This window comes from Convolutriloba macropyga, chromosome 4 (genome assembly GCF_964194025.1).
Source record: "Convolutriloba macropyga chromosome 4, txConMacr16.3, whole genome shotgun sequence".
NCBI classification, from domain to species: Eukaryota; Metazoa; Xenacoelomorpha; order Acoela; family Convolutidae; genus Convolutriloba; species Convolutriloba macropyga.
The window spans coordinates 33,202,807-33,215,640 of NC_134471.1; the positions used below are offsets into that span (position 1 = coordinate 33,202,807).

Below are 12,834 nucleotides of genomic sequence, written 5' to 3' on the forward strand. Positions count from 1 at the left end.
AAAGTAGGAGACACAGCTTGTATCGCTATTTCGCGTTTTAAAATTGGACACTTTTGCAAACATGGGATGCGCAATTCCCTTCAATTTTGCCTGATTTTGCTTAAGAGTCTATTTTTTGAATCAATGTTGCATTTTGAATCCAGAGATGGACAGATCGGGTAAATTTGCCCGTCACGATTTGGGTATACCTTTTGCAGCGTAATGTTCTGAGCACTACGAGGCTCGGTACAAATTATACAATGTACTTATTTTAAAATGCTTTTTCATCTGAAAAGTCGACTAATTGCGTTGGTGAGATCTCAGGTTCGTATTGCACAAAGCTGGTAAACTTTAGCATTTTTTTGCATGAAAGAGCTGCTTATTTGCATATATATGCAATTTAAAAAATGGTTAGCATGATCATCGTTTTGTAAAATTCTGTCAAAGTTTTTTGCGAGAAACTATAAGATAAACTTGTTCTTGACAAGGGGTCGGCACTATCGTGGCAAATTGATTGCAAAAAGATCTACCTAATTAAATTATAAAATCTAGTTCTTCTAAAAAAAATAATTTTGTTGATCTTTAAATCTGTATAGAGCAATGCCATACAAATACTTCGTTTTAATGATGTGTCAGCCATGCTAAACCAATAAGATATTGACAGTGTTTTGAAACGGTTGAGACATTGGGCAAAAACTCGATTAGGCGAACCAATTTATTGTTGCCATTAGACGAAAATCCAGAAATAAAATTTTGTGGAAATTAGACGAAGAGCGATTGATACACTTAAAAGAGGTACTTCAAAATCCTTTCCTTGCTATAAAGTTGCCAAGTATCCCCAATTAAAGTCTATACATGCATTTGAGCTATTGAAAGTACCTAAAGAAGTACAACTGTTTTTAATGTTTTTGCAGCTTTCTTACTCTTCTGAGTGCCATAATATTGATTTTGAAATAGTTACAGGGAAAGCATTTTGAAAGCTTAAAATTTATTTGTAGCTTTAATGTAAATGACCTAAAACTGAAAAAAGCACACAAGATTGGGTGAGTTGGGGTAAAACTACATCGTGAAAACGCTCCAATATTGAAAATTTTTGTCGTTTCTTAAGCTGTTTCTCTGCGAAGTCAAATGTTACAGTCCCGTAATTATATTATAAGATGAAACAGGATATTGCAGCACCCGCTGTAAGTGTTTTAATTGGTTTTTGTCCCAATTCCACAAAAACTTAAGTATAAATTTTTCGCCTAATGGCTACAAACATTCCTATCGCCTAATCGAGTTTTGCCTAATATCCTACTCCCCGTGTTTTGATCAAATTTAATTTGTCCAGCAACTGAGGCGTTACAATCTCGGAAGCTTATGCCAGGAGTGATAGTGCAAGTTTTTAATATTAACTTGAAGAGATTATTTTTTGAACTTTATAACTGATGCAGTTTTCTTTTTTTTGTCTACCTATCATAGTTAACCTCAAAATATTAAGTAACTTTGTCTAATGATAAGAAATAATAATAATGATAACTTTGGTTCCTATTCAATATCCGCATAACATCATTTGGCCACAGTGACTTCGTCTAAGTTGACCCTCTTTCTTGTTCACCACACTCCAGACTCTTCCTTTCATAAGAAGCATTGGTGTTTTTTCGCGACTATGGCCACTGTTTTGTGAGTCTGGAAATCACCATCAAGTATTGATGAAAAATGAAAGTGTTCTCTGAATTCATGAACAAGAGAATAAAGTTTTGTAGATATTTTGGTAGAAATGAAGCCATATATTTGAACGTTTTCTACAGGGCCTGCTATCCATACCATTATACCATTACTGTTCAAGTTTTTCAGTATCAAGTTCCCTCCATAATACCTATGGAGGAAAAGACTTTTTTGTAGGTATTAGAACCAGTTTAGTGGAAAGTCACGCAGTTACACATGCCACTACAACAAAAGGAAGCATAAATATCAACAGACAGCCCCTCGCCAAAATCACAGATGACGTTATTGAAGAACATCAATCTGATCAAGTAGAAAACGGAGAATGTGAAAACTCTGATGACGTCATCGAAACAAAGATGAGTAACGACGAAAAAGATCAAAATCGTAGCGTCCCAACAAAAAGTACTTCTGATAACAAAAGTGTAAAAGATTCTGCTGATGACGTCAGAGCTACAAAAAGCGAGGCTGCTAAGAAATCGAATAAGCATTTAAGCTCGGAGCTAAAATTCAGAAACAGTTCCGAACCAGAAAAAGCAGCAAATGTCATTAACAAAAATGGTAACACACGTAATAGTACGAGCATCAGTAGTTCTTGCAAAACAGATAACATGATGACCAGTCCAAATTGCGCTGACGATGAAATCAAGCAACCACCAACAAAAACGTCAATAATTGTGCCCAAATGTCAAATAAACAATCGAGAAAGGAGTCAAGTTGAAACTACTTCAGAATCTAAGCAAAGTAAACGTGTCAATGAGCAATTAAAAAGAGCAACGTCAAAACATTCAGACTTTTCTTCAACGTTTTCGTCAACTTCAAGCAGTCGTCAAGCTGTCCAAAGAAAAGGCAGCAAAAATGAGGATCTGGAGTCAAGTGCAACAGCTCAGGGTACGTTCTCAGCTCTTTTAAAAATCTGAACTAAGCGTCAGCTTCGTCCCTTCTGCCACTGAGCCATCCAGCTATACTAAATTTCTGAATCTTTTAAGGCCTTCGTTTTTTTTTGGTTCCCATAGATCAGTTTTAATTTGAGAGTACTTTCTGAAATTTCGAACGCAGTACCCCCCCCCTTGTTGCGCTCATTTTGGTCTGAAAATATTGACTTTCGATGTGGGATATTAGCTGGGGTATTCCTTCTAGAACGATCTAGATATTCCTTTGCTTTTTGTGTGTGAAAAATGGGAAGAATTTGCTATTCACGCAAAACACCTCGCCAAACATTAAAAGTTTATAATATGAAAATCAATTGCACGGGTTTGGGGTAATTAAAAAGAAGGCGATATTCCCATCAATGAATCATAGTAGTTTTATTTTTTAAAAAAAAACGTTTCTTATTGGCAAAGAATTTACACGCATTATGCTTCCGTTATACACAGGAAAATTACAATGCGTTTATTTTAATTTATTCAAAAAAATTCTATTTGACTGTGGCGCAACGGTACAATGACTGGCTTTTGAGAAACAGATTATTAGGTCGGTCCAAACCACGAGAGAGATAGCAAAGGCGATATTGGGACGTAGAAAGAACACTAATGCACGAAAAATTAACGTTTCTTTTAGGGTCCCAATCAGCTCTAAAAAGAGTTTTTAAAAATCAAGGATATCCCATCGATGAATTTTGTTTAATAAGAGAAAAAGCGGTAATCAACCATCGATGATTCACCAATGGAGTTGTTATAGAATTACAATGATCTATCATGGAGTTCAACGGGAACCTAATCCAGTTGGGTTCTCATGTCTACTTTTTCAATATTAGTGTTTTTGGTGAATTCTAAATAAAGTTATCCAATATGTGATTCAAGTTTTTCATGTGTTATCCTTAATTTGCGAAATCCGATGTTTATGTTTCTTTTTCGTCATCACTCTTTTAGCGTTTTATACCACAGCAAAGGAACACAAATGTATTTCCTACACCTGTGCTTTTTTTCCAGTTTCTACATTATTGTCATCCAAACTAAACTCTCGAAGATTTCATGCAACAAGTCCTTTAATTTATTTCGCCCTACTTCCTTAGTCATCCTGAATTTAAGTACTGATGATTAAATGCAGTAGAGATTATTTTTTATCGAACAATTGGTTGTCCATTTATTAAGCTGTGATGAATTGAACAGTTTTACGATTATGCGATGGAACATTGTTTCCTTTCGCATGATCCCCGTTGAAACTGATCTTACGCTTTTTAAACAAATTGTTTTTGGCGGTTAATTTTTAAGTAATAGTTGGAAAATTTACATTTGCATGTAAGAATTGATTAGTGTTCTCGACTGAGTTCAGACGAACCTAAGCCGAGTTAAAGCAATACGATTATTCAATGAGGCATCAAAAGTAGTCCACATATTATTTTAGACGACTTAGTTGAATATGCGAAGACAAATGACTTCTGAAAAACATTTTTTTTCAAAAGAGAGTTTGTCAAATTAAGAACTTCAACACATCAATCAAAACAAAACAGTGATATAAAAATCAAGGGGAATCAAGAAAATCAATTGAATCAACAGAGACGATACAAACAAAGTTTGTATGCACAAAGTTATGTAGACCGTGTTTTTTTTACAAACGTATATAAATCTGAATTTTTGTTGTCTCAAACTTGAAAAAAAAGGATGCTTGAATTCAAAAAAATCAAATCCAGGCTATATTCTACACTACCAACCAGTTAAGATTTAGCAAGAGGGATCGGAACAAAAATATCATTGTTTTATTAATTGCTCTTGAACGAAGTTCATAGCAATGATTGTAGACGTGTGTGTCTTTTTTATGCAAAATTTTTGCTTGACAATTTCGACTTTTCGAGTGACTTTTACGCCCTTGACTTTTTGCGTTTCGCGTGATCTAAAATTTGCTCTCAATCACAATTTCAAGCAGCTGAACTCAATTGGCGGCAATTTAACACTAAAAATCAAATGAAAAGTGCGCCGAAACTGGTTGTCATTTTTTACTTTGTCTTAAGTGGTGTATGTTAACCTCTAATGTGGTTATTTGACGCCCACTATTGAACTTCTTAGTCCCATCCCCCTCCCCCTCCCCCTCCCCCCCCCCCCCCGAATGAAGCAGGCTGCAATTGATTAGAGCTCCCACTAGTCGTTCGAGAGCAATTCTTCCGGCGATTAGTCGGCTATGTTTGATTTGTTCTTACATAATGTTCAAGTTCAGGGTATACTTACTGTTCAAATTAGGAAAGAAGAATTGGGGATTCATCTCGTACGAAAAACCTATTTAAAATCGCAAGCTATCGATATCACTACCCAAAACGCCAGGTTGACATAGTCAAGAACTAAATTAAAGTAACCAAATTTTGTGCTCTTCTCAGTGTACTCGACTCTGGTGCTGGCAAATTTTCTATAGTTCTATGTACTGTTTTGTTATACAACTGAAGAATCTTGGAGATAGATGGTGTACAACAATTGTAAGGAGAAAGGGGACATCAGTTAACGAAAACTGACAGCAACGAAAAATGGTCATTATAAAAACTTGACGCAAATGGTTGATTTTCAAATAAGAATTCATCAACGAAATCAAGCAAAAGAAAACCATCTTAATTTCTTAATTAAAAGTAAACCTTTAAAAATTGTAAGATTTAACTTTTGCTCGCATTATTCTTAGTTAACAAATATGTTGAAATAGTCAAGAACTTTACTAAAGTAACCAAATTTCGATGTACCGAAGTACCCAACTTTTCCCATAGCACTTGCCTTAGAAGACGGCAAAGTTATAAGAGTGTCATATACTGTTTTGTTATCGTACTCATAAATCTTCAAAAAAGGTGGTCTGAAAATAATTTCAAGGACATAGTGGCTTCTGGTTACGAAAGAGTGGCAACAGCGAAAGATAATCATCGCACAAAATGGACGGAAATTGTTGACTTTTTCTCCCAAAAAATATACCAATATTTAGTTTCGTAATTAATAATAAACTGTTCGAAATCATAAAATCAAATGAAACCTCCCTCCCATTATTAATTAACAAAATGCTCTAGTCTAGAACTTGCGGAGACTTACGCGGAGGCATCGGGAATCTAAACGGGAGTTCATTAATGACTTAAAAGTCGAAGTTTCTACTGGCTGTTGAACTTGGGTCTTCGTGAGGCCGAGCAAAATACGATACTTATATTTTAAGTCAGTCAAGTACAGTTTTTATTCCTTGGACGGAAAATTTTCAGTTTTTTGTATATACTTTTTTTTTTAAAAATGCTGTTATAGATTTTTTGGCTCCCTGAAATTTTTAGGTGGCCACGCGGCAGCTCCAAACAGAATTCCAGCGTCACTATCAGCTAATTTTGTTCGAGCAGGTTTTTTAGTGGCCCGATGTATACACTAAGTTATATCTGCATAGTAAGAAAAGACTTGCCGTTTCTGCCTCCAGGTCTCAGCAACTGTAACTACTTCTGCATGCCCGAAACTGATACTCAACCAAACTTCCAGTTCGCTTCAATGGACAGTGAACAGGAAGCACAGTCAACTATAAATGTCCGTACATTAGACACCGAGTTCTCAAGGTATTATTCAATTTTCTTCGGTTTACAATAGATGGATTGAGACTTTTCGAGTACAAAATTCTAGGAAAAAAAAACAATTTGCTCGCTGCTGAAGTGTCTGTTGAGGGTTATGTTTTTGGTTGCATAGGCCTTCTGAACAGTGCATCAGAAATAGTCTGTATAGTAGTTTACCGTTATTCCACCTTAACTAATTTGGTCAGCACCAAATGAAGCATCCCCGTGAAGCAAAACAGCCAAGAGATAACGATCTTGTTTTTTTACAAAATGTGAGATAACTCAGCAATGTCGTGTTAGGCCTAAATTTTCACAGCAATTGTTGACATGTCTTGATCTGGGTAGTGATCTTAGCAAAATACATAATTTTAAAAAAAACATGAAATAACATACAAATCGTGACATATTGGTACCAAAAATTTTCCGTGAGTAAAATTTTGACTAGACATTTGCAATTGGCTTCAAACACTTTTTTTGCGAATATATTTATATTGCGGGGTCATTTTCTGTTTGTGCGCCCTCATGTACGTTATGCACTTATGCACTCTCCAGGTACAGAGCACGTGTCATCATCCCGGGTTTAAGTTTCTCAGATTTCATACTCGGATCATATATGATTTCAAACTATCCATAACTGATTTCCTAAAAGCAATTTTGTATCAAGCAAACAAATCATATATGAGCCTTGTATGACTACCAGGAAATCATATATGATCCTAGAAAGATTACCTAGAATCCTTTATCTGTTTTTCACAAAATCTTTTGCCAATTACGTTTTATTCATTTTTGTTCGGTAAGGCATCACCGAGAATATTTCAAAAAATGACTTGGTGGTCTGCCAAAAAAACCCAAACGAAGAACATCATTTCTTAATTGGAAACTAAATAAAAGAGTTAGTCCGAGTATATAACCTAATTTTTAGTATTTTCTGAAGCCAGTTTATACCTATAAATGCTCATTTAAAAGAAAAGTTTGAAATGCGCATATTTTAAAGATATTCTTTGAGCGCAAACAGAAAATCAAATCTGGATTGCAAATGGGATTTAATTTTTTATATGACCTTTGACTACTTTTTATAGGCGCCGGTCAATGTTTTATGTGTCATATATGACCTTGTATAATTTCCAGGAAACTTTTTCAACTTCAATAGAATTTAAGAAATAAACACTTTTAAGAATTGTAACACTTTTGTATGAAGCTTGTAGTTTCAAAATTTCTAGTAAATTATATATGACCCTCGTACGACTACCATCATCTGATACAAATCATATATGACCCTGTATGATTATTAGAAATAAAATAGGACCTAGAGCAGTCAAGAGTTTCACCTCTCGGCAAACGGACAAACAGGGTGAGGTGTTTGCCGCTCATAGCAGTTTGGATGGCTGACTTGGTGGTGCTGAATGGTCCATATTTTTAAGGGCTAAAGTGATTTTAGGAAAAAAAATACATCAACGAGGCTATAAACCTCTTTTTTATGTTGTATCATCAATGTTCACTTTGCCGAGCCTCGGATGAAATTGTAAATTGTTCGCACTATCATGTCCTTAGGTTCAATGTGGGGACTGTCTTCAGGGGCAAGCCCCTCAGTCAGTCCCAATTTTACTTTATAATGGAAAAATCACAAGTCCGGATACTTTTCAAAAAAGAAAGCGTTTTTACCTAGAATTTTGGCCAAACACTATCACCCAGAGATATATATGCCCGAGAGGCACATTTTTGGCTTCAAAAATCACTTAATTGAAAATTTAAATTGTTTAAGACTTCAGCGTTGTTTGGTCAAGTATTTGAAAAATTGGTCAACAATTCAAATGTTCATCTTCAAATTTTTCAAATACTTTTACTTTTTTATTTTTTGGTCACTCGCGTCCATAAATAACCTTTTTGGATAACTGACTGGACTTTACAAGAAATCATTAGCTTATTTAGGTTAACAGTAACCTATAAGAAAATGGCACTTGTGACTCCCAACGGCTGAAGAAATGTTGATCAAAAATAACGTTCGAAGTGCTTATACGCCGTAACTAGACATCTGTGACCCTTTTTTAATGGTAGACAATCTTTATCGTAGAGATCATAGGTTATAAGGCACTATGAAATTTGGCATAAAATTCAAAAAGTTGTGAGCTGGGATGACTTTTCTCAAAATGTTTTGGCTCACCCCCTCCCCCTCCCCCCTTTCCAAACAAGTAATATCTTTTCTCACAAGCATATTTGGGAGATGAGAGCTAGAGAACTTACCAATCTCGCAATTTTGGGGTCGCATGTAAATCTCACCAAAAGTTAGCGTCAAGGTTCCGAGATCGTAAAAAAGTTAGCAAACTTAATCGGTAGTTAAAGGAATACTATCTGGCAGAGCCCCTACCCCGCTATCTGGTGGGAAACTTGTTAACTGTTATTCTGAAGACAACCACTTAATACAAAATCAAAGGAAGCTATGATAGGAAACACCGGATATCAAAATATAGCACAGCACTTGCTTTTAGGGTTGCAATCAATATGCAGCCACGACTCTAGGTAAAATTCTCACGAGGAAACGAGCCGTCCTGCGGTCTTCTTTTGCTTGATCGATTTGTTTTTTCTCTGACGTTTCTGAATATTTTCCCACCAAACGGGTTAAAATCAACAGTTATGGCCTGAAGAGCATTGAGTCACTGGGCAGCTCCATTAGAGTGCTATTGATCTTTTACTTTCCTTAAGCAGCTGAGAACTCGTAAAATATTAGCGGAAAGCCCAGAGTGGTTATCATAGATACTTCTTAGTGCTCATACCAGGTCATATCTGGCTTGCGTGATTAAAGGCATTAGACAAAAAATCAATCTTACTCCCAATGTGATCCCATCGTTTATGCAGTAAACTACTGATACCGAAAAAAAATCTGTCAACGCAGCCATTCTTTGAAAATTGTTGCTAGATTGTAATCAGATTGCACATTAATCTTTCAATTTTTCTCAAACAAAGTTTAATCTAATTATTTTAGCCCTGTTGTGTTTTTTAATGTAACTTTTCTGTTTGACCAATCATTCGTTAAAGCAATTCTTCGTTAATGTTTTAACTTTCAACGACTAAAAAACGGGATAACCAGTTAAAACCCGGAGGGTATGGAGTGACTGAGCAGCTCTCGTAGATCTTGACGCCATACTGGTCTCTACGTATAAGATTTGCCGAACAGTTTTGAGGAGACAATTTTTTAAATTTCATTAATAGTCTTTAGGTTTTGATATAGTCTTTAGGCTTTGAAAGTTTTTGTATGATGCTTGTATGATTAAGATCTTTAGTAAATCATATATGATCCTCGTACGACTACAATGAATTTTTACAAAAATTATATGACCCGGTACGATTATTAGGAATCAAATATGACCTATAGCTGTCAAGAGCTTCGTCTCCTGGCAAGCGGACAAACTGGGTGTGGTGTTTGCCGCTAACAGCAGTTCGCGTGGCTGCCTTGGTGGTGCTGAATGGTCCATAATTTTTTGGGCCAACATGATTTTTGGAAAAAAGTTACATCAACGAGGCAATAATTCTCTTTTTATGCTGTATCATCAATGTTCGCTTTGCCGAGCCTCGGTTGAAATTTAAAATTGGTTGAACTATCATGTCTTTAGGTTCAATGTGGGGACTGTTTCAAGGGCAAGCCCCTCAGTCAGTCCCAATTTTACTTTATAATGGATGTGCCAAAACTACAGTTCCGTGACCCCCAACTTTTTTGACGGAAGACAACTATTATCGTGGAGATCATAGGTTAAAAGTCAACCATTTCCAAATAAAAATCAAAAATCACAAAAAGTGTCAAAAATGACGTTTTTTGAAAAATTTTTGACTTATGTGACTTCTGACTTCTATGCGCGCTATGACATTCCTACCTGTGCTTGATCGAACAGCACTACGAAAGATTTGATAAAAATGGAACAATTGGGAGCTGCGATGACTTTCCTCAAGAAGTTTTGACTCACCCCCCCTTCCAAACAGGTAATATCTCTTCTCACAAGCATATTTAGGAGATAAGAGCTAGAGGACTTAGGACTTATCATTTTCTCGCCATTTTGGGGCCACGGGTATAGTCTCATTAAAAGTTAACGTCAGGTTTCCGAGATTGTTAAAGTGTTTGCACACTCGATCCTTAGTTAAAGGAAAATTATCTGGCAGTGCCCCTACGCCGCCATCTGTGGGAAACTTGTTAATTGTCTGTGTGAACACAACCACTTAGTACGAAATCAAAGGAAGTTATGATGAGAAACACAGGATATCAAAATATAGCACGTGCTTTTTTGGTTGCAAGTAATATGCACCCACGATTCTGGGTAAGAATCTCACGAGGAAGCGAGCCTTCCCGCTGTCTTCTTTTGATTGATCGATTTGTTCTTTCATCTGACGTTTCTGACTATTTGCCTCGAAAAAGGCTACGGTCAACAGATATGGTCCAGACAGTATTCGGTCACTAGGAAACTCTATTTGAATGTTACTGATATGTTTCTGTTTGAATGTTGCTGAGGACTCTTAAATTGATAGCAGGGAGCCCATAATAGTCATTTTAAAAATTTCTTGGCAGTCATACTAGGTCAAAAAATAATTGTACGATTTCTTAGTAGTCATTTAAGGAATACGCAAAAAATCGAAATAACTCTCAACATAATCGAATTGTTAAAGCAGTAACCTACTGATAACAAAAAATTGTCTGATTTTCTATTTAACAATATGTGAGATACCTCAGCAATGTCTTGTTAGGCCTAAATTTTCACAGCAATTAATGACAAAACGCCAGTTTTACAAATTGTGAAACTTTTAACCAAAGTTTCCTAGCGTAAATTTTTGAGAGGATATTTGTAATTGACTTCAAACTAATATAATCATATTGTGGGGATCTTTTCCTTTTGTGCGCCTCCCAAGTACATGACGCACTCTCCGAGTACAGAGCACGTGTTCCCGGTTAAAGTTTATTAGATTTCTTACTAGGATCATATATGATTTCATGCCGTCCGTATGCGATTTCTTAGTACGATCCTTGTATGAAACCAAACGAAATCATATATGGTCTTTGGCAGATTACCGGGAAATTATATAGGATCCTTGTAAAACATACTAGAATCATACATCTGTTTTTCATTAATCTTTTACCATTTACTTTTTCAGTGTTTATTTGGTAATGCATCACCTACGAGTTTCACCAGCATGACTTAGTGACCCCAATGTACAACATCTTTGGTATAGTTGGGCACTAAATAAAAGTGTAGATCCGTGTATATAACTGATGTTTTGATATTTTCTGAAGCCAGTTTCTACCAGTAAAGGACCATTTATAAGAAATAAATACAAAATTCGCAAACAACATCAATTTGATTTTCTGAGTATGTTTAAATTGCAAAATCGCGCGCAAAAAATCAAATATGGATTGAATATGCGATATAATAATTTTATGCGTCCTCTGACTACATTATATAAGAATTTTGTTGCCAGTTATTGATGCAGGTATGATATAAGACCTCATATGCTTTCCAATAATTTTTTAACTTCAAGAAAATTTGAAAAATGTAGTTTTCAGGCTTTGAAATTTTTTGTATGATGCTTGTATGATTAAGGTTTTGGGTCTTTCCCATTATAGCCCCCCCATGAAAATATAGCCCCCCATTATGGTGTATTTACCATGATTGGGGGGCTATAGGTTATCTGACCACTAAGCTGCGGGGGGCTATAATGGGAAAGACCCAAGATTTTTTCTAAATCATATAGGATTTGTGTACAAGTACCATGAATTCATGCAAATCCAACATGAACTAGTATGATTATTAAGAATCAAATATGAACAAGCACGAAATTAAAAAAAGCTGCATGATAGGTGACTTGGGATAACACTATATAGCACGTGCTTTTGGTGTTGCAAATAATTATGCAGCAACGGCTCTAGGTGAAATTCTCAAGAGGAAACGAGCCGTCCTGCGGTCTTCTTTTGCTTGATCGATTTGTCTTTCCTCTGACGTTTCTGAATATTTGCCCACCAAAACGGGCTAAGATCAACAGTTATGGCCCGGAGAGCATTAAGTCACTGGGCAGCTCCATAAAAATCAGTCTTACTCCCAATGTGATCCAATCGTTAAAGCAGTAAACTACTGATACCGAAAAAAAATCTGTCAACGCAGCCATACTTTGAGAAAAGTTTCTGGATTGTAATCAGATCCCCCCCCCCTTCCCTCCCCCTCACGATTGACACCGCTAAACCCCTAAACCCCTGCCCCCAATCCACCCACGCACCTCACTCCACCACCACGCGTCCTACACCAACCCCCCCCCCCCCCCACCATCCCCCTCAAGTTAATGCCTTATTTTTTTTTCTTCCCACCCTCTTAAGATTAAGCTTTAATAACCCAGGCAGAGCTAGCTCTACCGAAACCAACTACGCGTCATTAGTTTGAGAGCAATTCATTTCGTCAGAAGTTAGTCGGCTATATTTTCAAGTTTAGCTCCACTGAGACATTTGTTCAAGGTCTGTAGAACTGTACCAACAGCATCATGGGATGGGACCTATACACCATTTCCTACAATCGAGTGAGTTCAAAGTGGGAGTGGCCATCACTTGTGCAGTCACAGGGGCACTTCTCGTATACTTCCTAGTGCTCAAAAAACAACAACAAAAATGAAGTTGATTGAATTTATGATTGTTCATA

The 12,834-nt window shown here is 36.3% G+C and overlaps 1 protein-coding gene across 5 annotated transcripts in view; it reads left to right on the forward strand.

The window, feature by feature from the left end:
• The window catches only part of LOC142337628 (uncharacterized), a 93,319-nt gene extending 80,485 nt beyond the window's left edge, over positions 1-12,834 (forward strand). For all 5 annotated transcript variants that reach the window (XM_075386997.1, XM_075386998.1, XM_075387000.1 and 2 more), the window contains 3 exons: positions 1,864-2,574; positions 6,046-6,178; positions 12,654-12,834. In XM_075386997.1, coding sequence (XP_075243112.1) covers positions 1,864-2,574; positions 6,046-6,178; positions 12,654-12,807 — 998 coding nt within the window. In that variant the 3' untranslated portion in view covers positions 12,808-12,834. The remainder of the gene's footprint in view (positions 1-1,863; positions 2,575-6,045; positions 6,179-12,653) is intronic.